Source organism: Tarenaya hassleriana, unplaced genomic scaffold, assembly GCF_000463585.1.
Source record: "Tarenaya hassleriana unplaced genomic scaffold, ASM46358v1 Cleome10, whole genome shotgun sequence".
Taxonomy (NCBI): Eukaryota; Viridiplantae; Streptophyta; class Magnoliopsida; order Brassicales; family Cleomaceae; genus Tarenaya; species Tarenaya hassleriana.
In genome coordinates this window covers 716,170-743,687 of record NW_010960188.1, presented here as the reverse complement: position 1 = coordinate 743,687, position 27,518 = coordinate 716,170, and the positions used below count along the sequence as shown (strand labels likewise).

General features: G+C 39.5%; 6 protein-coding genes across 7 annotated transcripts in view; all 6 read left to right on the top strand.

Moving 5' to 3' along the window:
• The first annotated feature begins 7,219 nt into the window (after positions 1 to 7,219).
• Positions 7,220 to 10,817, top strand: LOC104798413 (LRR receptor-like serine/threonine-protein kinase HSL2). Its single transcript, XM_010520487.1, has 2 exons — positions 7,220 to 10,139; positions 10,222 to 10,817. The coding sequence occupies exons 1-2, from the start codon at positions 7,553 to 7,555 to the stop codon at positions 10,602 to 10,604; spliced, it is 2,970 nt and encodes a 989-aa protein (XP_010518789.1). The 5' UTR covers positions 7,220 to 7,552; the 3' UTR covers positions 10,605 to 10,817.
• Positions 10,818 to 10,903: 86 nt separating this feature from the next.
• On the top strand, positions 10,904 to 12,548 carry LOC104798404 (cysteine desulfurase, mitochondrial). Its single transcript, XM_010520476.2, has one exon. It carries the CDS (start codon positions 10,938 to 10,940, stop codon positions 12,306 to 12,308), a length of 1,371 nt encoding a protein of 456 aa, XP_010518778.1. The 5' UTR covers positions 10,904 to 10,937; the 3' UTR covers positions 12,309 to 12,548.
• Positions 12,549 to 14,986: 2,438 nt separating this feature from the next.
• Positions 14,987 to 16,444, top strand: LOC104798393 (probable xyloglucan endotransglucosylase/hydrolase protein 6). The gene is given in 6 exon segments (XM_010520465.2): positions 14,987 to 15,230; positions 15,343 to 15,443; positions 15,548 to 15,676; positions 15,678 to 15,745; positions 15,877 to 15,885; positions 15,887 to 16,444. Coding segments are annotated over 6 exon segments (867 nt in total). The 5' UTR covers positions 14,987 to 15,037; the 3' UTR covers positions 16,254 to 16,444.
• A 457-nt stretch (positions 16,445 to 16,901) lies between these two features.
• LOC104798368 (2-oxoglutarate dehydrogenase, mitochondrial) lies at positions 16,902 to 21,594 on the top strand. The gene is made up of 9 exons (XM_010520421.2): positions 16,902 to 16,996; positions 17,444 to 19,072; positions 19,300 to 19,526; positions 19,622 to 19,954; positions 20,030 to 20,276; positions 20,379 to 20,507; positions 20,592 to 20,807; positions 20,900 to 21,023; positions 21,143 to 21,594. Exons 2-9 carry the CDS (start codon positions 17,522 to 17,524, stop codon positions 21,379 to 21,381), a joined length of 3,066 nt encoding a protein of 1,021 aa, XP_010518723.1. The 5' UTR covers positions 16,902 to 16,996; positions 17,444 to 17,521; the 3' UTR covers positions 21,382 to 21,594.
• An 85-nt stretch (positions 21,595 to 21,679) lies between these two features.
• Positions 21,680 to 24,653, top strand: LOC104798373 (lysosomal Pro-X carboxypeptidase). The gene is made up of 10 exons (XM_010520432.1): positions 21,680 to 22,185; positions 22,286 to 22,472; positions 22,597 to 22,730; positions 22,818 to 22,930; positions 23,038 to 23,161; positions 23,388 to 23,537; positions 23,636 to 23,791; positions 23,992 to 24,071; positions 24,188 to 24,237; positions 24,346 to 24,653. The coding sequence occupies exons 1-10, from the start codon at positions 21,772 to 21,774 to the stop codon at positions 24,483 to 24,485; spliced, it is 1,548 nt and encodes a 515-aa protein (XP_010518734.1). The 5' UTR covers positions 21,680 to 21,771; the 3' UTR covers positions 24,486 to 24,653.
• LOC104798381 (branched-chain-amino-acid aminotransferase 3, chloroplastic-like) overlaps positions 24,346 to 27,518 on the top strand; it is a 3,528-nt gene continuing 355 nt past the window's right edge. The window contains exons 1-10 of one of the 2 annotated variants that reach the window (XM_010520445.1): positions 24,346 to 24,435; positions 24,885 to 25,010; positions 25,081 to 25,160; positions 25,279 to 25,456; positions 25,883 to 26,059; positions 26,146 to 26,277; positions 26,480 to 26,578; positions 26,708 to 26,824; positions 26,978 to 27,073; positions 27,210 to 27,322. In XM_010520445.1, coding sequence (XP_010518747.1) covers positions 24,885 to 25,010; positions 25,081 to 25,160; positions 25,279 to 25,456; positions 25,883 to 26,059; positions 26,146 to 26,277; positions 26,480 to 26,578; positions 26,708 to 26,824; positions 26,978 to 27,073; positions 27,210 to 27,322 — 1,118 coding nt within the window. In that variant the 5' untranslated portion in view covers positions 24,346 to 24,435. Of the gene's footprint in view, positions 24,436 to 24,682; positions 24,760 to 24,884; positions 25,011 to 25,080; positions 25,161 to 25,278; positions 25,457 to 25,882; positions 26,060 to 26,145; positions 26,278 to 26,479; positions 26,579 to 26,707; positions 26,825 to 26,977; positions 27,074 to 27,209; positions 27,323 to 27,518 lie in introns of those variants that run through there. The other variant, XM_010520453.1, reaches the window with a different exon arrangement.

The window sequence follows — 27,518 nt, the reverse complement described above, 5'->3', positions numbered from 1 at the left end:
TGTGAGAATGGGGGTTGCTGCAGCGTCACGCATCTGCAACCCAATGTTTATTTATTGTATATTAAAGATCGCCATTTGACTTCGAACCCACATTCAATTCCCAACCAATATATTTACTTAACCCCTCATATGGTTTCCACTTCATATAATTCACTAAAATTTGGGTTCCACAATGTAACCCCCCACCCAAAAAAAAAAAAAGTTGATCGTTCGTTCTAATTCCTCTTGTTCAAAAACAAGATAGAGATGAACATATAAATATAAAAAAAAAAAAAATATATATATATATAGGGTATAAATGTTGATGATTGGTAGACTGAAATCTCTCTCTCTCTCTCTCTCCTACTATATGTGTGTATATATATATATATATATATAATACAAACCCTTTCGGAATTTAATGTGATTTGGGTGTCTTTTCCCTTGCCATGAAGCAATTTCCTCATGTGTGTTAAAAGCATTTACGATTTCTCTCTTCCTCGGGTAGGAATTTGAGCCATTATTGCTCGTGTTGTCGTTGGGCTCTTGGAGTTAGACGGTGCGACCAGATTCGCCTTATAAACCTTTTCTCATTCAATTTCTTAGAATTTTTTTTTCAAGCATCGTAAATATTAATCTTACTGTAATATTTGAGTTCGAACTATCACCACTTAAAAGTATCAAAACTTGCGATTATTATACTTGAAAAGTGGGCGTTTCGAGATTCGATTTGAAATTTTAACAGTTTAGTTTGAGAACGGTTTATTCGGTATTCTACAATTTATATCAAATTAATACCGTATATTATTCGGTTCGATTTCGGTTTCGATTTTTGTTTAAAAAAATAATTAGATTTTCTTAATAAAATTTTGATTTTTCGGAAATTTTATAAAGTTCAGTTTGATTTGGTTCAAAAAAATTCGGTTCTATAAAAAAAAACATATCGTTCGTAAATTTGTGAATGATACGGTTCAAAAAAAATAACGAGATTTTCTATTGGATTCCGAGTAAGCGAACCTAAACGACCATCTTTAATATACTTCACTCCATACACTTTTTCTGAAATAGTGTTTTTCTTTTTCTTTTTCTTTTTCATTTTCGTTTGCTGTAGCGTTTACCTTGATTTCTGAAATGAAACAGACATGGATTCTCTCTTACATGGACGGGACATCACCGTGTCGGTAAAAACAATGAAGCAAAGATACAAACGTACACACATCCCTCTTTCCCATCCCGTGCCCTCGTCTTATCACGATCATAAATTCCACGTGGCATTTTTCTTGCTCTAAGACTATCAAACAAAAAAATGCGTATCTAATCCGTATGCTTATAGATGAACAACATGGTTTTGGTCCGTAGATCATGTTGTCGGGAGAGAATACATACATCTCCGAGAGATACGTACGAATAGATTTGTATTTTGCCAAACAGCTTTAATTATGGACCAAAAATCACGCATAAAACAATGGCATACAAAGGCAAATACGAAAAAGACATTCTTCTTTCTTTCTTTTTTCTTTCCCTCGACATGGAAATTTCATGTGCCCATGTTGCGATAATATCGTGACAAAGACATCGAATTATTCGTGGGGTTAAAAAAGTGGATGTGATATTTTTTTTTTTTTTAAAAAAAAAAAAGACAAAATAAATATATAATCAATTTGTCTTTGAATAATGTAGTAAAAGTGCGATGTGTACTTAGTGACCGTTGTTTCGTCTGGAAATTAAATATAAAATGTTTGATTATCGATCTGATTAGAGGGAAGATGTTTGATTATTGGGGAAATTAGGGCTTATAGCATATGATTACTCATCTCGCATGGCAGCTCCTTATACAGTTTATTGTTTTTTTTATCCATAAATGGATATCATTTTCCTTCGCCACTAAAACCTAATCTTACCTGTTATCACTAGCACCACGACACAAAACACATTTGTATAAGGATTTTGCCAAGAGTGATTGGCTCAACTGGTAAGTGGGTATGCGCAAAGAGTGTTCCACCCAGATTCGAATCCCACCTTTGGTAAATCACATATTATAAAAAAAAAACATTTGTATAAGCATTTTGTTGGTGCGCCAATGTTTTGTATTCCATATGCGTATATATGTATATATATTTATATATACACGAGTGTCATATATTATATATGTAACTAACCATATCGGATAATATTTGAATACATGCAAATGATGGATAGCGCTTCTCAATCATTGAATCGAATCAGAAGGGGGCAAAATTATAACGTTTATAAAGTGATAGAAAAACATGTCACTGTACAAACAAAAATATGAATGTATAATGTAAGCATAGGATTCTTCTTCCTCGATGTGGATATTAAAGGGTGTGCGTGAGGATTAAAATGGTCACACTCACACCATTTATTTGCTATATCACCGAATATATGTGGTGAACGAAAATATTATCAAAGTAATCTCAAACATTATATATATTGGCAAAATTATATAAACCATATAATTTTTGTTTTGGGCAATAATCATAAATATTTTAGCTTTAAAATCGATATAATATAAATATTAAAGAATAAAATTCGGAAACTAAAAAAAAGGAAAAGAAAAGAAAAGAAAAATAGAACAAGAATATTTTAATTTATATTTCTTCTTCTTATTGTATTACAATGAGAATTCATCACATATTTATAACAAATCTTATATAATAAATAAGGAATAAAATTACAAAAAAAAAGATCTGACATAAACTAATAAGTTAAGAAATAATTGATACAATTGATATTATTTTATTTGTATCTTTAATTGATATCAAAGATATCTAACATTTAGAATATCTTGAAATCAATTATAATACTTTAAATCCATATTTATTTCTTTATTTCAACAATAAAAGTCTATGATATTACTATCGAATTGAATATTGGTTTATAAAAAATATTTTACAATATATAAAAATAATACTCATCAACACATTTTAAAACGGTTCCCATGCACTGTCATTATTATTTAAGTTTTAAAATTGGCAGTTATTCTCTAAATAAAAATATTTTTTTCTTACATTCATTTATTGTAATTTTGTGGGTATTTTTCAAAATATTTTTAGGGTCTATAACTGTGGCGATGGGGACAAAAAGTGTATTTGGCATATATGGATGAGTGGGAGACATAAATTATCAGTCCTTGCTATCGTTGACAGTTTCTTTTAGCTAAAAATGCTCACATTTTCACATTTTGTCCTGCACAAATTCATATATATATATACACTACAATATATGCACACACACTATATTTATGATATGAAAAAGGTATTACTTTTATTATACATACTGTTGTGTTTATATATTGGAATACAGTTTCAAAATAAATGTTCAATTTATGACTATATTTACACGGTCTACCCAACAACTTGTGGGCGAGTGGTCAGCAGGTGGGTGCAAAGTACTTAGAGGTTGACGGTTCAATTCCTGGTTGGGGAAGGGTTTTTACATGGACTGCTCCGGTCCTCTGGAAGATGTAGTTGGGCCAAAGATCCGGTGAGTTTCCGGATTATCAAATAAATAAAAAAATATTTACACGGTCTACATTTAGTCTGCGCATGCATATTCACTTGGTGGAAATATATATATATTTTTCACATAAATATAGTGCTCAAGTTGAATATCCTATAAATCACGATACATAAATTTGAATTTTTAATATGTAATTTAACATACCACATATATTTAAATTATTGGTTGAGAAACTTCTGACTATTGTTTTATAAATTATATGAACTAAAAAGAATATTACACATTTTCATAAAATCAAAACAAAACTACATATTTTTTTTACATGTACTAGTATATGAATCAACCCTAACAAAAATATATATGATAGTTAGATAAAAGTTTTAGATTCCTATTTTACATAAAAGAAATAATGTTCTTAGAAATATCAACCGTACGAATATTATTGCGTTTTTATTAAATCTCATTGCATCGAAAACCCCGTTATAAATTTTTTTCCCCCGGTGGAACCAATTATACAACTTGTCAACCACTATACCTTAGTGACATAAAGTTAGAAAATTGAGGTGACGTTGGAAAAGAAATAGACATTAGTTAGGCCCCGTTGCTGCCTGTAAAAGTCGATATATTAAAAAAATGGATATACGTATATACATACACCCACAAATGGATACATACATACATACATATAATTAGGGGTGGCCGAACGGTTGATTACGGGTTAATCGGTTATGATTATTTCGAATTCGGTTATTTCGGGTTATTAAAACTCATGACCAAACGGTTAATTAATTTTATTCGGTTTGGTTCGGTTCGGTTCGGTTCGGTTTTGTCTATTTAAAACTATAACCAAACTATAATCAAATAAAGATTCAGTTCGGTTTGGTTTCGGTTCGGTTTCGGTCCGGTTATAATATTTAAAAAATCAATTCATTTATAATTAAAAATATTCAAATAAAATATAATATAAAATATTATCATAATTATTTTAACATATAAAATAATAATATCTAAATTTATATTTTGATATAAAACTATTAAATAAATAAAGATCGTTTTTTTTTCTAATATTTATATCACACCAACTTTAAAAACAATGATAAAAGATATTTAAAATATAATAAAATAATGATTAAATCAAGAATATAAACATTCATATATGTATATAAATATATATAAATGAAGATATATAAATATTTCGGTTCGGTTCGATTCGGTTAATTCGGTTCATAAAAATTTATAACCAACCCGTTAATAATTTTTAATTGGTTCGGTTCGGTTCGGGTTCGGTTATTTCGGGTTTTAAAAAATCATAACCAAACGGTTTTTTAATTTTATTCGATTCGGTTCAATTCGGGTATTTATCGGTCGGGTTCGATTCGGTTATTCGGGTTCGGTTATTTTGTCCACCCCTACATATAATGATTAAAATCTAGGGTATTTTCCGCTGTTTACTGTCGGGATTTTGGATTTCTTTTTTTTTTGCACAAAACAAACTGTTTAAATTATTTTTTTAAATCAAAGTTTTTTTTATGACCAATAATAGTGATAAAATCATATAAAAGTATATAATTTCATTCGAAAAACTTACGGAAAAAAAATAATTCCCAAAAAAATTGTGGGTCAGAGAATTCGAGTGGGAATTCTAAAAAAGGAAAGATAAATTCATGAATCATGCTTTCACGAGTAATCATTACCACCATTATTCTCGGTTTCTATCTGCACGAGTTTACATTAATCATAATAATCCATTACGAAACACGCATACATAAATAAATTACAAATAAATAGATAACTGAAATAATTAACCAAACAAATATATATATAAGGAAAATCCATGCAAAAATTGCGTCACGGTCATATATCTAGAATATTATTATTACTGCCATTATTTATTGCCTATACGTGTAAATCAGATTACCACAATTATTGCGGATTAAAAGGCTTAAATAAAAAAAAAGTTGCTCTTACTTTGTTCTTCTCCGGATTCCACCAATATCAACTCCACACGTGGCGCGGTCCCACGTGTACAAAAACCATATATACAGCCTTTTTGTGCTTTTTTTTTAACACTTGATAATTTATTAGTAAGTATTCAATGCCTTAATTTTAATATTTTATTGTAAGCGAAAAAGAGAAACATATAAAGCATTTTCCATAAGATGAATCTCGGAATGTTTTTTAAAAATCCTATCGACCACGATGTATATAAACGAAGTCTCGGATTCTCGAAAATGAATTGTCAAGGTCGCATGCATTGAGAACTTTTATATTTACATGATTAATATAGAAATGTTTTCCGAATTTTGTATATAAATAAAATTTGAGACACCAGAAATATTTAAAAGAAATTTTAATTTCAAAAGCAATCTAAAAATGTTACGTACGAATCATTGGGCCACAATAATTTCAATGACCAAAATTGAATAACACTGCATCTTATAATAGGCCTTATGTTATGGGCCTTTTTGGGCCCAAATGATAAACGGCTTATTCTGGGCCAGGTATTCTCAAATATTAGTAGAACAAGGTGGACATGGGCCTTTGGGAACCTACGTTCGGATGGCAGATCGAAACGCGGCGTTTTAGGAAGGAGAACAAATTGACGAAAATACCCCCGACCACTATGGATGGAGTATGCATGCATGGACCGACGAGCGACGACAAGGAGGGGAAGCCATGATCAATTTTTTTTACTGATGTTTTTAGATATCTCAAGAAGGCCATTCATCATTTACGGTAATATAATTTTTTTCCTTAAAAGTTTACGGAAATATAATTAAATTGCATTACTTTGGGACTCCATTATTATAAAATCATAGTTAAGATAAAAATAATATTTGGGCTTATATAATATAATACAATACAATATAATGCACATTTTGAGAGAGAATAAAAAATATACATTTTGAGCATAGACAGAGGCATTGGGCAGTTAAACAATCTAAACTTATAATTATCCATTTCCCAATAAATGTAACTATAACTAGAAACCACTAACCACAACATTTTTTTATAACCGCCAGATATCCAATTATTAATTATAATAATTTTATCTACTATAAATGTTTTTATATCATAATATTTATTTGGGATATATATACATATAATTACGGGTTAAAAACGCAAGGGTGGCAATAAAATAAGAAGATAAATAGTCGTTGAAGTGGTAATAAAAATAAAAATATGGATACATTGAACAGATAGAGTAGTCTTCACGTCGACTTCGAATTTTCCTGCGTTTGCTTATTCCAAAGCGAAATGAGTTCCTTCCCAAATGTGTTAATGCCCAGTAACTGCAATCTAATTTCATCGCTTCCCAACAAACTTATTCCAACTTTTAAATGAATTATGTACTTTGTCCGGAGAAAATGATATATATATATATATACCAAAAAAATTTATTTATATATATATATATATATATATACACACAGCTCAAAACGGAACCCACGATCTCATCTCCCCAAAAGCATCAAATTACGCTTTGCTTGCTCTCTCTCCCGTCCTTTTGACATTTGAATGCCGTTATATTTCCTTAATCAACATCCCCAATTATTCACTCAACAATCAAATTTATAGGTTATAGGTTAGCTTTTTCATTTAATAAAGAATACCCTTAACAGAAAGACGTATGGCGGTACGACAAAAAAAAAAGATCCTTTTTTTGGTGGCCGAATTTCAATATTTTGTTAATGCTGTAGGTCGTAAATCTAAACACAGGGAAAAGGTTGGAGAAAGCAAATGCAACGTTAAGACTTCTTCTTTAACGTATGTACTGTTACGTTGTCGATATCCTTCAATAAAAAAGGGGCCAAACAAAAGCCCTACTTCCCATGTGACCGAACTTGTGATTGCCCCAACCAGACCGAATCACGACATAATTCTTCTTTAAATTCTCCGAATCTTTTTTTTTTTCTTTTCATTCTCCTTGATTTCTTGTCACCTTCCCCATGCACGTTTCCTCACTCGCCCTTTACGTTACTCTTTTCATCTCTCTCACAATAGCCATGCCTTTTCTCTAAAATCCCCATTCACAGTTCATGCTCTCTCTCTCTCTCTCTCAGTTCTCCACTGTTTTCTTCGGTGGAAGACGATGAACAGTCCTTGTTTCTTCCTCCTATTCGTCTCTCTTGTTTCTCTGTGTTTTCTTCGGGTTTTCTCCAATGGAGATGCTGAAATCTTGATCCGGATTAAAATGACCCGCCTCCATGACCCGGATGGGAAGCTAAGCGACTGGGTCCTCGCCGGAGAACAGGGCAGCAGCCCGTGTAACTGGACTGGGATTTCTTGCGGCCAGGCAAACGGTTCGGTCACCAAGATTGATCTTTCCGGGTTCGGTCTTTCCGGCGAGTTCCCGTACGGTTTCTGCCGGATTCGGACGCTCAGGAATCTCACCCTCACCGACAACTATCTCAGTGGCACGTTTGTGTCTGAGTCTCTCTCCCTCTGCTCCCACCTCCACGTCCTGATTCTCAATGCGAACTCTTTCTCTGGGAAGTTGCCGGAGTTTTCGCCGAATTTTCGCCGCTTACGTGTTCTTGAGTTGGAGTCCAACGAGTTTTCCGGCGAGATTCCGGAGAGCTACGGACGGTTTCCGGCGCTTCGAGTTCTCAACCTTAACGGGAACACGCTGAGTGGCACTATCCCTGCATTTCTGGGGAATCTGTCCGAGTTGACTCGGCTTGAACTCTCTTTCATCCCCTTCAGTCCTGGTCCGATTCCGTCGAGGATCGGGAACCTGACCAAGCTTACGTATCTTCGGTTCACTAAGTCGAGACTGGTCGGAGAAATTCCGGAATGGATCGGGAATCTGGTTTCGCTCACGAATCTCGATTTGGCCACGAATGATCTCTCCGGCAAAATTCCCGATAGCATCGGAAGGCTGAGTTCTATATATCAGATCGAGCTATTTGAGAATCAACTGTCCGGAGAGTTACCGGAAAGTATCGGGAATTTAACAGTTCTGAGGAACTTCGACGTGTCGGAGAATAATCTCACCGGGAAATTGCCGGAGAGGATCGCGGCCTTGCAACTCTCCTCTTTCAATCTCAACGACAATTTCTTCACCGGAGAAATACCAGAAGTCTTAGCTTTTAACCCTAATCTGGTTCAATTCAAGATCTTTAACAACAGTTTCACCGGTACTTTACCGACAAGTCTTGGCAGATTCTCCGATTTGGAAGAAATCGATGTATCGACGAACAATTTCACCGGAGAATTGCCTCCGTTCCTCTGTTACAGGAAAAAGCTTCGGCGTGTTATCATTTTCAACAATCACTTCACCGGAAAGTTACCGGAATCTTACGGCGATTGTCCATCGCTTTATTACGTTCGGATGGATAACAATAATCTCTCCGGCGAAATCCCTGCCAAGTTTTGGGAACTTCCTCTGTTTCGTCTTGAGCTATCTGACAATCGATTCGAAGGTACAGTGCCTCCATCGATGTCCAGTGCTCGCCACCTCTCGCAGCTGGACCTCTCCGGCAACAAATTTTCCGGTCCGATCCCGGCCAAAATGTGTGATCTCCGGGACCTCATTCGAATCGATCTCAGCCGCAACCGTTTCTCCGGCATTCTCCCACCTTGTATCACGGAGCTGAAGAAGCTAGAGAGAGTGAACATGCAGGAGAACCTGCTCGACGGCGAGATTCCGAGTTCCGTGAGTTCGTGGACTCAGTTGACTGAGTTGAACCTCTCGAATAACCGCTTCCGCGGCATGATTCCGCCGCAACTCGGTGACTTGCCTGTGCTGACCTATCTCGATCTCTCGAATAACGAAATCTCCGGCGAGATTCCGGCGGAGCTCTCGAAACTGAGGCTGAACCGGTTCAACGTCTCCAACAACAGATTGCACGGTAGAATCCCTACTGGATTTCAGCAAGAGATCTTCATCTCGAGTTTTATGGGAAACCCGAATCTCTGTGGGCCGGATCTGTATCCGATTCCTCGTTGCCGATCCAAACCCGAAACTCCATACATTATCGCCATTGCAGCTATCTGCGTTGTGATCGTCACCGGTTCTTTGGCTTGGTTGTTCCTCAAAATCAGTCCTTTGTTCCATAGAAAACCCAATCGCGCGTTCAAAGTAACCACCTTTCAGCGAGTTGGGTTCACCGAGCAAGACATATTCCCACATTTAACCGAAGAGAACATAATCGGGTCAGGCGGGTCGGGTCTGGTTTACAGAGTGGTCCTGGAATCAGGTCAAACCCTGGCGGTGAAGAAGCTATGGGGAGAACCTGGTCGGAAACCCGAGTCCGAGTCCGTTTTCAGAACTGAGATCGAGACACTGGGTCGGGTCAGGCACGGCAACATCGTGAAGCTCCTCATGTGCTGTAGCGGCGAGGAGTTCCGTATCCTCGTGTACGAGTTCATGGAGAACGGCAGCTTGGGTGACGTTCTTCACTCGGAGAAAGGACGCCGTGCCGTTTCACTCCCCGACTGGACGACACGGTTTTCGATCGCCGTGGGTGCCGCTCAGGGACTCGCTTATCTACACCACGACTGCATGCCGGCGATTGTACACCGCGACGTGAAAAGCAACAATATATTACTCGACAGCGAGATGATGCCACGTGTCGCTGATTTCGGATTGGCCAAACCGTTAGAGGCAAAAACCAAGAGCAATGCTACCACGTCCCAGTCCAACATAGCCGGTTCGTACGGCTACATTGCCCCCGGTTCGATTACTAATCCCCTTCGGTTTAATTTCCGGTTTTCTCGTGTATCTATATTGAAATTAACGAGACCGTATCTTTGTAGAATACGCGTATACTTTGAAGGTGAACGAGAAGAGCAATGTATACAGTTTCGGGGTGGTATTGCTCGAGTTGGTAACGGGAAAAAGACCGAATGATCCTTCGTTTGGGGAGAATAAGGACATTGTCAAGTTTGCAATGGAAGCTGCGTTGTCTTACTCGTCATCTTCCTCACCCGTCGAAACGAGTTGCGACTCGTCGGGGCATTTCGGTGACGTAAGCAAACTCGTCGACTCGAGGCTGAAGCCTTCTGCGAGTGATTACAAAGAGATTGAGAAAGTTGTGGACGTCGCTCTTCTCTGTACGTCGTCGTTTCCAATCAACAGGCCCACCATGAGGAGAGTGGTCGAGTTGCTGAAGGAGAAGAAGCCGTCTCCTGTTAAATAAAACGGCAGCGTTTTACGCTGTCCTCTTTTGTTTTGGGCTTGTAGAATGTTTAGAATGGTAGTTGGGTTTGGGCTTACTCTGCTTTTGGGCTTTATATTTATAGCAAAAAATTACATTTTAGAAGCAAATTTCGAAATGTAAAATATCTAATTTGGTAAAAGTTCCGTTTTGTGCGGGTGATGTAATATAGTATTATAACATTTTTTATATTAAAATATTACTTTTGCAGTATTTTTAGGCCCATTCTTATTCATAGGCCCAACCCATTCGCTTCTTTTCTTACACCTAGCTATCGAGGAGATAATCTATTGAAGGAACCAAAACTTGGAAACCATGGCGACGAAGCTCCTCTTCTCAAGCCTCCGTCGAACCCTAATCACTTCGACCTCCACCGCGGCTCCCCTCCGCTCTCTCTCCACTGCGGCAGCCACCGAGAAGGCGCCGGATGCCTATGACGACGATTCGGCGATTGTGATGAAAGGAGTTCGAATCCGTGGAAGGCCTCTTTACCTGGATATGCAGGCGACGTCTCCGGTCGATCCTAGGGTTTTGGATGCAATGCTTCCGTATTTCCTCTCTCTCTACGGGAACCCTCACTCGCGGACCCATCTCTACGGCTGGGAATCGGAGAACGCGGTGGAGGCGGCGCGTGGCCAGGTCGCTGCTCTGATCGGCGCGTCGCCGAAAGAGATCATCTTCACCTCCGGCGCGACGGAATCGAACAATATATCGGTGAAGGGGGTGATGCACTTCTACAGGGACAAGAAGAAACATGTCATAACCACTCAGACGGAACACAAGTGCGTCCTGGATTCTTGCAGGCATCTGCAGCAGGAAGGATTCGAGGTAACTTACTTGCCTGTGAAAAGCGATGGACTGATCGATTTGGACAAGTTGAGAGAAGCTATTCGACCTGATACCGGGCTAGTTTCCATTATGGCTGTTAATAATGAAATTGGTGTGATCCAACCGATGGAGGAGATAGGAAAAATATGTAAAGAACACAACGTTCCGTTCCACACGGACGCTGCTCAGGCAATTGGGAAGATACCCGTTAACGTAGATAAGTGGAATGTTAGTTTGATGTCCTTGAGTGGGCACAAGATCTATGGGCCAAAGGGGATTGGTGCTCTGTATATGAGAAGGCGACCAAGAATCCGGGTTGAGCCCCAGATGAATGGTGGAGGACAAGAGAGGGGAATTCGTAGTGGAACAGTTCCTACACCTCTGGTTGTTGGGTTTGGTGCTGCGTGTGAAGTGGCGATGAAAGAGATGGAGTATGACGATAGGAGGGTTAGGGCTTTGCAGGAGAGGCTGCTTAACGGAATTAGGCAGAAGCTCGATGAGGTTGTGGTGAACGGTTCGATGGAGAATCGTTATGCGGGCAATCTGAACTTGTCATTCGCCTATGTGGAAGGGGAGAGCCTGTTGATGGGTTTGAAGGAAGTTGCAGTATCTAGTGGAAGTGCTTGCACTAGTGCGAGTTTGGAGCCTTCCTACGTGTTAAGGGCGTTGGGTGTGGACGAGGACATGGCTCACACTTCTATAAGGTTTGGAATCGGAAGGTTTACTACTGAGGCTGAGATCGATAGGGCGGTGGAGCTGACAGTGAAGCAAGTAGGGAAGTTGAGGGATTTGAGCCCACTCTATGAAATGGTGAAAGAAGGTATAGATATCAAGCAGATACAATGGACTCAACATTGAGTCTAGAGCTATGGAGGTTACTATATATATATACATCTATAAGAGAAATCTCAGGATCTGGGTTGAACCAGATTCAGACATGTGAGTGGTTTTAGAGAGTGAACTGAGAATTTGCTTGCAAGTTTTTGTAATATGAACCACAAAGCAGAGCAACAAATCTGCAACTAGAGAGACCATTTCTGGTTTGTTTCTGTGATAATGGGTGGTTTTGGTATTTTGGATGGATTGAGTTTGTTCATTGTTTGAATCTCTTTAAGACTTTTTGATCATTTCACATTTCAAGCACGCCCCACGAATATTAATATTCTCGTTTATATCTTAACCAAACTGCATTGTATATGATATCTAATATATTAAACAAATAATTTTTTTAAAAAAATTTAGATTTGAAATATTTATATATATAGCGTCGCGTTGGGACAAACCAGTAATGAAAGATTTAAGAAGACAACAAATATAATTAAATGGGATTAGCTTGACATCACATTTCTATGGGCCTAATATTCGTAATGGGCTCGTTGCCCACACGTACCATAGTCCCACGTGGCTTTGTCCAAAATCATTTTTTATTTTTTTATTGTTTAAAGAATATACGAATTTGGGAACCGTATTCTATAGTGTAATATAAACGTTGAACCATTTTGTTATGGGGCCTGGGGGGAGACATCAAAGGACACATTACATTACATTATAAATTATCTGCGCCAAAACTGTCATCTTCCCCCTCATTGAAAGTGACATTACACCTTTTAAGAATGTATCTCCCTATCTCGCAATTATTTTTATTTTCTTTATAAAGGCAATTTTTTTTTAATACGATGAAAAATACTATAACCTTTCTATACGCAATATGTTATGTGATTTAATTTGGTATACATAACCATAAAAGTAATTATATATATATATATAATACACGTGTGTGTCACGATTACGTTTTGTAGAATCAAATTTGGATTTAGATCCCACGAGTACGTTCGTCATTTCTTTATTTGTCTTTTTTTTTTTATAAATAGGAGTAGATCAATACATCAAAACGCTTCGAGCTGTAGTCACCTCAAGTCTGTCAGCAATCAAAAGCTTAGAGTGGGGAAGGAGCAGCAATAAAAACAGATGTTCCTAATGGAAGAGTGTGACTTGTAGATGCCAAAAAATCTGCGCACGAGTTAGCTTCCCGATAAATATGATAGATTGAAACCTCCCATTCTTTGGCTAATAGAGTGTGAATTGCTTTGAGGATGTTCCCATCTACCGTGTGAGTATCCTTTTGATTATTGATTACATCCACCAAAGATTTGTTATCAATTTCCACCAGAACTTTTCGAAACCCACTTTGCTATGCTAGCCGCAAGCCGATCAAAACCCACCAGGCCTCTGCTCTAAAGACTGAGCATATCCCAAGGTTTGAGGCGAAACCAATAGACCAATTCCCCCAATGATCCCTAAGTAGGCCTCCGCACGCAGCAGAGGTCGGGTTTCCTCTCACACTCCCATCCGAATTCAGTTTCCAAACATCCGGAGGAGGTGATATCCACGTGTCGAACACCGAATGGTCATCTTTCCCCCGCCAATTATTAATTTCTTTTATTTTGGTATATTTTGTGACAAATAATCTTCATGCGATCCATTCTATAATCAAACATTTATATTGAGAATATATAAATACCAAATATATACGACCATATAAGTAATAACCAAATTCTTACGCCGGGTCGGACGCTGGTCGAAATTATTATATTGTTTCGACATGATGTTTTCGTATTAATGATGAATTATATGGATTTATTGTCTTCAAAATTTTTATTTACGATGAAATTTAAATAGTTTTAATAAACAATCCTAATTTGCACAGTAGCACGTTACTGATTTTTGTTATATTATTATATGAAACCATACTAATATACATATTCGATAAAAAAAAACATTATAAATGAGGTAAGGATGCATATCTTCCGGACCTTTTTACATGTAGCGTAACACCCCGTAAAAATTAAAATAAAAACATACGAAAAGAATAGAACGTTGTAAAGAACGATTAGCATTATCTGCAAATTGAGAAACTTATAAAAATATGATGGGAAAAAATGAGATTGTTATATTTAATTTTAATAAAAAAAAAACAAATGGTTGGGCCCAGTTGATGGACCGGGGCCCGGTTAGCCCTAACCGCCAAACCCACTCATTGGTGGGTATTGAATTGAGCATGCAACAATAATATATATGCGGCCTTCCAGATTTCCTCACCTTAATTTTCATTATTTGAAAAAAAAAAACAGTTTTTAGTAAAAAATTATACATCCATCCGTAGTTTAAATTATGAAATCCCAGTACCGATAATATCAAACTTCGGAATCTATATTTCCTTGGAATGAAATGGACCAACCTTTTTATTGGTTATTGGACATTTAAGAAAGTAATATTACTATAAAAGCACAAGTGAAATATATATTTTCTTGTAAACACTATTTAAGGGAAAATGTACATATCATTTGAAATAAATAGGTAGGGCCAATGGACCGCTTGCTATTAGCTGTGCGGAAAGCTAAACAATGGCTCAATTCCATTGGGATGCTTCGGTCCACGTCATCTTTAATTTATAGTTTCTATCCTACACTGAAAAATGTATATAAATACAACCCTTGCTAAGCTTCATATACCCACAAGTCAAAATATTTCTTTTATTTGTTTTCTGATTCTTAGCTTTCTTTATTCACAACCAGAGAGAGAGTGCCATGGCCGAAAGTTATTTCCCTTCGACCCCAATAACTTATCTCCTTTGCTTTATCACCCTCTCTACTTTGTTTGTTCGAATTTCTGCCCGGCCCGCGACTTTCCTCGAGGATTTCAAAGTCACGTGGTCTGATTCCCACATTCGGCAAATCGACGGCGGGAGGGCTATCCAGCTCGTTCTTGACCAGAATTCAGGTACTATGATACTTCTCAATCTTTCAGGGTTGATTTTGAACGTTTCTAAAAGTTGTGGGGCTACTTTGTAAATAAGGTTTTATAGTTTCATAGAATATATGTTGTATTTCAGGATGTGGGTTTGCCTCCAAAAGCAAGTACCTCTTCGGACGAGTGAGCATGAAGATCAAACTCATCCCCGGAGACTCGGCCGGCACCGTCACCGCCTTCTACGTATTCTCATTTTCTTTTGCCCCCTTTACTTTCTATAATCTCCTCTTTCGCCCCCCTGAGTTTTTTTTCCTGAGAAACCCCTGTTGAATTTACGTATACTTCAGATGAACTCGGATACGGACATGGTGAGGGACGAGCTAGACTTCGAGTTTCTCGGGAACCGAAGTGGCCATCCGTACACTGTTCAGACCAACATCTATGCCCATGGCAAAGGGGATAGAGAGCAAAGGGTTAAACCTCTGGTTCGATCCAGCCGCCGATTTCCACACCTACACCATCTTATGGACCCACAAGCATAATGTGTAAGTTATCTCTCATCTAAATATAATGTATCCTCGAATATAATTAAGAATATTATGATATATAATTTTTACGGTTTAAAAACTATATTTAGAGTTCTAAAACGTATTTTGGTCACGTGGGTTTATGGCAGATTCTACGTGGCCGATAAGAGAATACAAGAACAACGAGGCGAGAAACATCCCGTACCCTACGTCCCAACCGATGGGGGTCTACTCAACGTTATGGGAGGCCGATGACTGGGCGACACGTGGTGGGTTGGAGAAGATTGATTGGAGAAAAGCTCCGTTCTACGCTTATTACAAGGATTTCGACATCGAAGGTTGTCCCGTTCCAGGACCGTTAAACTGCCCTTCCAGCCCCAAGAACGGGTGGGAAAGTTACGGTTACCAAACCCTAAACCCCGTCGAAGCCAGACGTTACCGTTGGGTCCGACTTAACCATATGATCTATGACTATTGTACGGACAGGTCGCGTTACCCGGTTCCTCCGCCCGAGTGCCACGCTTGAACTCCATCTACACATGCATTTACATGTTCTTATTTATACGTATATATCTATATATATATGCACATGTGATACAAGATATACGAGAAATTTATACGGTTCATTTGTTTTAAATCCAATGTATTTGTGTGTGTGTGTGTGTGTGTGTATTGTATAATTATGGCTTGTGGTTATGGGGATAATTAAATAAACGTGTGGTGAATTGTTTATATTATACGAGGAGCATAAGCATTATAAACTTAGGAACCAGAGATGCGTACGTATTCGCATTCGCAGCAAACGAGTCAACTTTGCACCTAAACGTTAGGAAAAGAAATATTATAAAAATACATAATTAAAACATGTTTAAATGTTGCTTAAATACATTAACTTTTTTTTTAAAAAAAAAATTACCAAAATATAAAAAAAGTGTTCCAAATTATTATTTGAAGATATAATTACATCTACTTAGTAAATTCGAAGTTTTCGGATATTTATTTTGTTTGGTTTGAGTGAATTTAATTTAATAATATCTGAAAATGCCCAATTAATAATATATAATTATGATATTTTTTGGGATTTAAGAAATAAGAATCTCCGGTAATGGTAATAAATTAGCTCTTGTTTGGACATTACCTTATTCGTACGAGGTATAAAATTATGTCGATAACCAAACGCTGCTATTTAGTCGCTGCACTACCTTGTTCCTTCCCTCATTCCCATTTCTCACGCGGGTGGCCACTTGCCGAGTCTCGTCTTTGATCCAGGTTCCTCTTTGACTCCTCTGCTCTGTGTTTTCCTTATTGATCTTGATTTTCTTCTGTCTCTTTTTGTGTATTGCCTTTGTTTGTATTTTGATTTTTCAGATGGCGAGGTTCGAAATTGAAAATTTTGGATTCTACACAAGTTAGTTTTATGATTGATTTTCATTTTGATGCATGATCCAATGATTTTTGGTAAACTAGGGTTTCTAGTTCTGCGGCGTAGATCTCCGCATTCATTCGTGATCTAAATAGGTCGGTAACGATTCAAATTGAGAAACTGTGAGGAAATGGAGCGTTTTTTTCCTGCGCTTGTTTTGTTTTTGGCTCGCCTGAAATTTCCAGAGAATCCTGGGTTTTAGGTTATTTGAGAAGTTGCAACCATATCTGTGGCTGTTTGCTTGTTCAAATTAAAATCTTGAATCTTAATAGGGTTTAGGGCATCATTTTCAGGTTGAAAGAAACAGTTGATGCTTGCTTACAAGAGGTGTTTGAATTTCTGTGACGATCGTTGAACAAAGAACACTAGGTATGGCTTGGTTTAGAGCTGGATCCTCTGTGGCTAAGCTTGCCATCAGAAGGACTCTGTCTCAGGGTGGATCTTATGCGGCAAGGACAAGGGTGCTGCCTTCTCAAAGCAGATATTTTCAGACCACGTTATTCAAATCCAAGGCACAGTCAGCGCCTGTTCCACGTCCGGTGCCTCTCTCTAGGCTAACCGATAGCTTCTTAGATGGGACAAGCAGTGTGTATCTGGAGGAGCTACAAAGGGCTTGGGAGGCTGACCCGAACAGTGTCGATGAGTCCTGGGACAACTTCTTCAGGAATTTTGTTGGGCAGGCTGCCACATCGCCCGGAATTTCAGGTCAAACGATTCAAGAGAGTATGCGATTGTTGTTGCTTGTTAGGGCTTACCAAGTTAACGGCCACATGAAAGCTAAGCTGGATCCATTGGCTCTAGAAGAGAGAGAAATCCCAGAGGACCTTGACCCGGCTCTATATGGTTTTTCAGAGGCTGATCTTGACAGGGAATTCTTTTTGGGTGTATGGAGGATGTCGGGGTTTCTGTCTGAGAACCGTCCGGTTCGAACCTTGAGAGCTATATTGTCTCGGCTTGAGCAGGCTTACTGTGGGACTATAGGGTATGAGTACATGCACATTGCTGACAGGGAAAAATGTAACTGGTTGAGAGACAAGATCGAAACCCCGACACCTCAACAGTACAATAAGGAGCGTCGACAGGTTATTCTTGATCGTCTTGCCTGGAGTTCACAGTTTGAGAATTTCTTGGCTACTAAGTGGACAACGGCTAAAAGATTTGGTCTTGAAGGTGCTGAGTCATTGATTCCAGGTATGAAAGAGATGTTTGATAGGGCTGCAGATCTCGGGGTAGAGAGCATAGTTATTGGGATGCCCCACAGAGGTAGACTGAACGTTTTGGGTAATGTTGTCAGAAAACCTCTTCGTCAAATATTCAGCGAGTTTAGTGGTGGCACCAAGCCCGTCGATGAAGTTGGACTCTACACAGGAACAGGTGATGTTAAATATCACTTGGGTACATCTTATGATCGCCCAACAAGAGGAGGAAAGAGACTTCACTTATCCTTGGTTGCAAACCCCAGTCACTTGGAAGCAGTAGATCCTGTTGTTATGGGTAAAACCCGAGGGAAACAGTATTACTCCAAAGACGAGGATAGAATTAAGAACATGGGTGTTTTGATTCATGGGGATGGTAGCTTTGCCGGGCAAGGAGTGGTGTACGAGACTCTACATCTTAGTGCACTTCCTAATTACACTACCGGTGGGACGATACACATTGTAGTCAATAACCAAGTGGCCTTCACAACTGATCCCAGGTCTGGGAGGTCTTCACAATATTGTACTGATGTTGCAAAGGCTTTAAGTGCACCAATTTTCCACGTTAATGCGGATGACATGGAGGCAGTGGTGCATGCTTGCGAGCTTGCGGCTGAATGGCGTCAGACTTTCCATTCCGATGTGGTGGTTGATTTAGTTTGTTACCGCCGCTTTGGGCACAATGAGATAGATGAACCATCATTCACACAACCTAAGATGTATCAGGTCTGATCTTCTGTTGTTTATCCATCTCTTTTGAAAGTATAACTTTTTGCTCAATTTGCTGTTTCCTATGCAATTTTTTTCAAGTTCTCTTTATCATCTTTGCCGCTTTCCTTCTCATATATTTCTATCGAGAAGGTGCAATATCTTCCTTCAGTTTTCAATCCTCTTCCAACCACTTTTGGATATTGGCTTTGATCTTTTTTGTGGATGTTAATTGGGTTTGATAGGTGATCCGGAGTCATCCTTCAGCACTTCAAATCTATCAGAACAAGCTTCTCGAATCAGGACAGGTCACACAAGAAGATATTGATAAGATACACAAAAAGGTAAATTCTATTCTCAATGAAGAATTTCTAGCTAGTAAAGACTACGTTCCACAAAAACGGGACTGGCTTTCAAGTCACTGGACTGGATTCAAATCACCCGAGCAGATTTCAAGGGTCCGAAACACTGGGTACGTGCATTTTCATTTATCCAAATTTTTTCGGTGGCTCCTTTACTTCCGTGTATGTCAATTTTTTTTTGTGAAAATATTTATTTGCTCTGCAGTGTCAAACCAGAGATATTGAAGAATGTGGGACAAGCAATCACCATGTTCCCAGACAATTTTAAGCCCCACAGAGGTGTGAAAAGAGTTTATGAACAGCGGGCTCAAATGATCGAAACTGGTGAAGGTATTGACTGGGGACTTGGAGAGGCTCTTGCTTTTGCTACACTGTTAGTGGAAGGCAACCATGTCCGTCTGAGTGGTCAAGATGTCGAAAGAGGGACTTTCAGTCATAGACATTCAGTGGTTCACGATCAGGAAACAGGGGAACAATATTGCCCTCTCGATCACGTTATCATGAACCAAGACCCGGAGATGTTCACCGTCAGCAATAGGTACATTATTTGAATCTTTTTAGGTGACATTCCCTCTGCTTGCTTACACGATTGTCATTGTGTCTTTGTATGCAGCTCTCTTTCGGAATTTGGTGTCCTTGGATTTGAATTGGGTTACTCTATGGAAAACCCTAATTCTCTGGTAATATGGGAAGCTCAGTTTGGGGACTTTGCAAATGGTGCTCAGGTGATGTTTGATCAGTTCGTTAGCAGTGGGGAGGCCAAATGGCTTCGTCAAACTGGGCTTGTGGTTCTGCTTCCTCATGGATATGATGGGCAGGGTCCTGAACATTCTAGTGGAAGATTAGAACGTTTCCTTCAGGTATAATCTCACATGTACGCATGTCTTTAAATTTTGGCGAATCCTTACATTGGGTCTTTCCTCTTTTTTTCCTCCTTACAACTGGTAAAAACATTGTCACAGATGAGCGATGACAATCCATTTGTGATTCCTGAGATGGACCCGACCCTCCGCAAGCAGATTCAGGAATGTAATTGGCAGGTTGTTAATATTACAACACCTGCCAACTATTTCCATGTCTTGCGACGGCAGGTAAAACTAATCTGATGGATCTAATCCTTTCCCCCCAATTTGTGAAAGTTTCTACCTTTTCTCACACTCTGAAAACATTTGCAGATACATAGAGAGTTCCGCAAGCCGCTTATTGTAATGGCTCCCAAAAACTTGCTCCGACACAAGCAATGTGTGTCTAACCTGTCTGAATTCGATGACGTCCAAGGACATGTTGGGTTTGACAAGCAAGGAACCCGATTTAAGCGTCTAATAAAGGACCAGAATGACCACTCTGTCCTCGAGGAAGGTATCAGACGTTTAGTCCTCTGCTCTGGGAAGGTAAAATAAAAAACAGATTTTTCGGATTCATCACGCCATTGTAATAATATAAAGGTGAAACCTTTTCTGATCATAAAGTCAAAAATTTTCAGGTATACTACGAGCTTGATGAAGAGAGGAAGAAGACGAGTGCAAATGACGTAGCCATATGCAGGGTAGAACAGCTCTCCCCCTTCCCCTACGATCTCATTCAAAGAGAACTCAAGCGATATCCAAGTATTTGCTCTCAACCCTTTAAACTCATCATCGACAATCTGACTCCCCATGACAGACGGATTTTGAAACTCGACCCGCATTTCCTTTTGTTTTTTGTTTTGTTTTTGTTTCGGTAACAGATGCGGAGATTGTGTGGTGTCAAGAGGAGCCAATGAACATGGGAGCGTACTACTATATCGCGCCCCGTCTGTGCACGGCCATGAAAGCACTTGGCAGAGGAAACATGGACGACATCAAGTACGTTGGCCGTCTTCCGTCAGCTGCCACTGCCACCGGCTTCTATTCCGTCCATGTCAAGGAGCAGGCTGAGATCGTGCAGAAGGCCCTTCACCCCCAACCCATCAACCTCGCTTCTTGAACTCTTCCTCCCCTTCAGACAAGACAACCTTCGAGTCCGTCTCTCAACATGTCCTCAATAAAAGGAAAAAGCATGTTCTTCCTTTCACTCTGAGTGACTTCTGAGTCAGTCTTTTTTTGGTTTCGTAATACCAAATGGTACCTCTGGAATGTTCCAGAAGAAGTTTGCGTTACGAACTTGCGAACAAATCAGAAAACTGTTGCGACTTCTTCAGTTTTGTCTTTGTGATGCATTTGCTTTGTTTCCTTTGGTTGGCCTTTGAAGCGGTTTGACGTGAACAATAACCCTCCGAATGATTTAGAGTCTTGCATCCTGGTAACTTGCTTCTTCCAAGTCCCAACACTAGAAAAACAAAACTGATAGAAGTGCAGGAAAGGAAACCATCCAGAGATGGCGGACCGCCTTCACCTGCTTCTGCTCGCAGCCCTCATCGTCTTCACCGCTTCATCGGCACCGTCGAAATCATCGACGTCGTCCTTTTTTTCTCTATCTAACGGCTCGCCGCGCTTTCCGCGGTACTCTGTCTGGCACCGAACCAGTACCCAACCGCTCCGGCGAGATCAACCGGAGTACCAGTACGAGACTAGGTATTTCTCCCAACGGCTCGACCACTTCAGCTTCGCCGATCTCCCGACGTTCTCACAACGGTACCTTATCAACTTCGATCACTGGCTCGGCCCGGCCCGGCTCGGCCCGATCTTCCTCTACTGCGGCAACGAAGGGGATATCGAGTGGTTCGCCACAAATTCTGGGTTCATGTGGGAGATTGCTCCCAAGTTTGGTGCCTTGCTTGTTTTCCCCGAGGTTTCGTTTGTGTGATATTCCTGTTTGGTTGCCGAGAAAATCTGCAGCAGTACTTTGCCTTGGGTAACCGATTGACTTGTGGTTTGAATTGGATTTGCAGCATAGGTATTATGGGGAATCGATGCCTTTCGGGGGAAGGGAAGAGGCCTACAAGAACGCTAGCACATTATCCTATCTCACAACTGAGCAAGCTCTCGCGGATTTTGCCGTCTTTATCACTGATTTGAAGCGGAACTTATCCGCGGAATCGTGCCCTGTTGTGTTGTTTGGAGGATCATATGGAGGAAGTAAGGATAATAGAGTTTTGTCTCTCCTTTAGATTAGATGGACATTTGGTGAGGAACAGTGATTGCTGAGACGTGTTTTGTTGAGATTCTCTAGTGAATGTCTTGTGTTGTGTTAATGCAACAGTGTTAGCAGCATGGATGAGGCTCAAATATCCTCATATCGCAATAGGGGCCTTAGCTTCATCGGCCCCGATTCTTCAGTTCGAAGATATTGTGCCTCCCGAGACTTTTTATGACATTGTATCAAATGATTTCAGGGTATGTCAGATTGGTCATCAGCAGTCATTACTTAGCTTCCATTTGTTTTGTCTTTTCTTTTCTAATTCCTGTCTGTGAATTCTGCAGCGTGAGAGCACTAGCTGCTTCAACACCATTAAGGAGTCATGGGATGCAATTACTGAAGAGGGTCAGAAAGAGAATGGCCTTCAGCGCCTTACAAAAACGTTTCACTTTTGTCGGTAAGCTAGAAACTTGGAATTATCAATTGGGCTTGTTATCAGCAGGGATCATATACATTAGATGCCCGTTTCTATCTGGTTTCATATCGCTGGTAGTTCTTCTGCAGAGAGTTGAAGAGTACTGATGATCTTGCAGACTGGTTGAGTTCTGCTTACAGTTATTTGGCCATGGTGGACTACCCATATCCTGCTAATTTCATGATGCCTATGCCTGGACATCCCATTAGAGAGGTGAATCTGGGGAAGTAATGCTTTACGATTCTCGAATGATATTCTCCTCATAGTTGTTAGTGGATTTTTCTCATGTTCATTTACTACCACTGCTCCAAAACGTAAAATGTGGAATTACTTCCATTCTGCTATCTTTTTTTTTTTCTTCACTGTTTGGCTGTCATGGCACCACATCCTTAGAAGTTCCTGCCATTTCATTGTTCAACATACTCATATCTTTGTGTAGGTCTGCAGAAGGGTTGATGAGTCTCATGATGGTACTAGTATCCTAGATCGCATATTTGCGGGAGTAAGTGTGTACTACAACTATACCGGAAATGTTGGTTGCTTCAAGTTGGATGATGATCCCCATGGTTTGGACGGTTGGGATTTTCAGGTCCGAATAACTCTATTGTTTCCTGAAAGTTTGTGACTAAACATCATCATTTTGAGACAGGTGAACTCTGTTGATTCCTTTTACCTGGTCTGCAACAGGCATGCACTGAGATGGTCATGCCCATGTCTAGCAGCAAGGAGAATAGCATGTTTCCAACATATGATTTCAATTATTCTTCATACAAAGAAGAATGCTGGGACATGTTTCGGGTCATACCAAGGCCTAGATGGATCACAACAGAGTTTGGTGGACATGTAAGGCTGCTATAGATATAAATGAACAGTCCAACTGCGTAAAAAAATGTTTTTCATGAACTCAATTTGTCTTCCATGTTCATCAAGAGTTCTGTTTTATCCACTGATGACCTCACATTTGTTTACTCTAACCTAAAAACCACATTCTTTAGTGGAGTCACAATGACTTGTCTGAATCATTTAGTTTTCATTTGTAAAAGGGCATAGAGACCATCTTGAAGATGTTTGGAAGTAACATCATCTTCTCAAATGGTCTATTAGATCCTTGGAGCGGTGGGAGGTAAGATCTTCATCACATTAGTTGAACATAATCCCGAAACACTCTCCAGAAAGCTGGTGTTTAAGAACTATGCCTGTAATTATGATGAAATGTTTTGGATCTCCTATATTATGTAGTATCCTCAAGAATATATCGGAGACCATCGTGGCTCTTGTTACAAAAGAAGGTAATAAACACTCAGATGTTACTTCATTTTCTGTGCATCCCCTTCATGAAACAAACAGTGATCTACAAATCACCCTTCATGGTTTAAACTTTGGTCATGGTGTTTCAGGTGCGCATCACTTGGATTTGCGGCCTTCGACCCCTGAAGACCCTCAATGGTTGGTGGAGCAGAGAGAAGCCGAGATTCGGGTGATCCAAGGTTGGATTAATAGCTATCGAAAAGAAAAGATATCGACTTTTTCTATGTGAAAACTGTAGGCCAGAACCAGATGAATAAAAAATGTTAAAGAATCGTCTCAGTTCATGTAACAAAAAGACTTGTGAGACGGTGCAACTTGACAAACGTTCCAGGTCTTGTGTTCGTTTCAGTGGAACTGGTTGTACCTTCTTATTTTGTTCATGTTGTGGTTTCTCTACTTTTTTTTTTTTTTTTTGTCATATCATTATCACAGTTTGTGAGGACTTGGAGAAATGATGTGACTCAAAGTTTACAGTTCTCCCCCACACCAACTTGGTCTTCTAGGTTGTTGGCATTCTTCACGTGTTGGCATTATGTTCTGCTTTCCTTTCTTTTTTCTTATATGCTCAACGTGCATGTTTATTCTGCAAGTAACTATACATCATTCTTCTTGTACCATCTTTATATAGATGGAGAGGACCGCAGTTTCGCAGGGTATTAGCCAAAGTTACCTCCTTTGCCCTTCACTCTTCCGCTCTCTCTCCACTTCTCGGAGTCTCCGGTCATCTCTTCATCACCCTTCTCTCTCTCTAAAGGTAACTTTCTTCTCTTCTGTTACCGTTCCCTAGGCTTCTCTTACATTTTCGCCCTCATTTTGGGGTGCAGGTACGGTATTCCCTTTCTTCCGCTTCTTCTAATGCCATGCATGGCATTCGATGCCACCCCGTTTTGTACAACTCCACCAGGTTCGTTTTAGTCATTTTGGGATATCTGGGTTTAGTTGGAACACAATCAAATCAAACACGTTTGGATATTGGTGTTTGCTTCTGGTGAGAGGTTAACTTGTTCCTGTTGCTTCGATAGCACCAAGATGGCTGAATTACCGGAAATAGAATGGGACAACATCGGTTTCGGCCTTAAACCAACAGATTACATGTTCGTGATGAAATGTGGCCCCGACGGGATCTTCTCTAAGGGTGAGTTGCAGCGTTTTGGGAACATTGAGCTTAGCCCATCTGCATGTGTTCTCAATTATGGACAGGTACGTAGGTTTCTCAAGTCTTGTCCTTTGCTAACCAATATCTGGTCCAACTTAAGTCCATTTACGGGTAACCTATAAACCCAAAGTCCTAGTGTTTCTTCATCTGGAGAGATTCTTCAAGTGCCAAAAGCGTTACCCAAGTCACCTTTCAGCTGCAGTGGTGGAGAATATCATGGTTTGGGTAATTTAGAGGGAGAGTAAATTATCCGAATCTTTTCTCAAGATGTGTAGCTTTTAAAAATTAATGTTTGTGTTCAAGTCCTCTTTATGACTAAGACTGGAGGTCCGGAACTAGTTCACTTAGTTAGAATTTAGGATGTCCTTTCTGTATCTGCGTCATGTGCTGCTTTTTTCTGGGGACAATGTGATGTTACGGTCTCTCTCCAGCTTGTTCAATATGATGTTTCTTAGCGGGCAATTTTGTAGGGATTGTTTGAAGGGCTAAAAGCCTACAGAACACAGGACGGGAACATTCTCCTCTTCCGTCCGGAGGAGAATGCTAACCGCATGATAATGGGTGCTGAGAGGATGTGTATGCCTTCCCCAATGGTTGAACAGTTTGTCGAAGCTGTGAAGATGACCGTACTTGCAAACAAACGCTGGGTATTTACACAACTTTTGTTAGGTTGAAAATGTGGAATATTATCTTAGTTCTGTGCTTTTGACTCTTTGAGCTCTACTTGTTTCAGGTTCCTCCTCCAGGTAAAGGTTCCTTGTATATCCGGCCATTGCTAATGGGAAGTGGAGCTGTTCTTAGTCTTGCCCCTGCTCCAGAATTCACTTTCCTTGTTTATGTTTCGCCGGTGGGGAATTATTTCAAGGTTAGCCTAAAAAAGTTTCAAAATTTCCTCTGGGATTGTTCAATAATTTGGATGCTTTGTCCATTGTTTTTCCCTTCCAGATGATGATATAGATACCACTCCATTCATCCAAAGCCTTATGTTCTTTTATGCCATTGGATATACCATTCAGAGGCTTTAACAACTATTTTGATTGATAACATCTTTTCTAAAATGATATCAGGAAGGCGTGGCACCGATCAACTTGATTGTGGAACATGAATCTCACCGTGCCACTCCTGGTGGTACCGGGGGTGTCAAAACCATCGGCAATTATGCTGCTGTAAGTACGCACAGTCCTCACTTGTTGTATAGTTTGTTCATTTTCTTCAGACAGGCTTGTTATATGAATTTACTCCGGCTCTCAGTTTTCGAGTACAAACATTAACAGTGGTGGGTATTTGTAATTTAGGTTCTAAAGGCACATTCAAATGCAAAGGCCAAAGGATATTCTGATGTTTTATATCTCGATTGCGTTCACAAAAGATATATTGAGGAGGTTTGCTCTTGCAATATTTTCATAGTGAAGGTAAAGTATCATTTGCTGGTATCTGATAACGCAGCGCCCTCTAGTCCAGATGTTTGTCTTTTACGTTTCGCCTTAGTCCTTTTACAAAATTCCTAACAATTATTAGCTAAGATCTTGCATTTTCGTTATCTGGGGGTGCATTTTCTTTGCCAGGATAATGCGATCTGTACTCCTGAGATCAAAGGGACCATCCTTCCTGGAATCACTCGTAAAAGCATTATCGATCTGGCTCGGAGCCTAGGGCTTACGGTATCGTTCTTCTTCCAACTTTTTTCGTTTAAAGACAAGAAGATCAAAGTACCGTTACGCCATCAAAGGGTCAAACTTTATACGAGGGCTAGGCCTGTGGTTGCATAGTATGTGGAAAAGATTGTTTCTTGTGCAGGTGGAGGAACGACGAGTCACAGTGGATGAATTGCTAGATGCTGATGAGGTTTTCTGCACTGGAACGGCCGTCGTGGTCTCTCCTGTCGGAAGCATTACGTACAAGGACAAGAGGTAAGATCTTTACCCGCCATTTCAAACGAAACTACACTCAAAAAACAAAAACAAAAACTTTCCTACGGAATCCAAAGGCAAAAACTACCTGAAAGATGAAAGGCTTTTTTTTTTTTGCATCTCCATTGCCTTCTTCTCTGTTAAGTTGTAACAAAGCCAGAGTTTTGTTTGTTTGTTTTTTTGGGGTGAAAGAGTG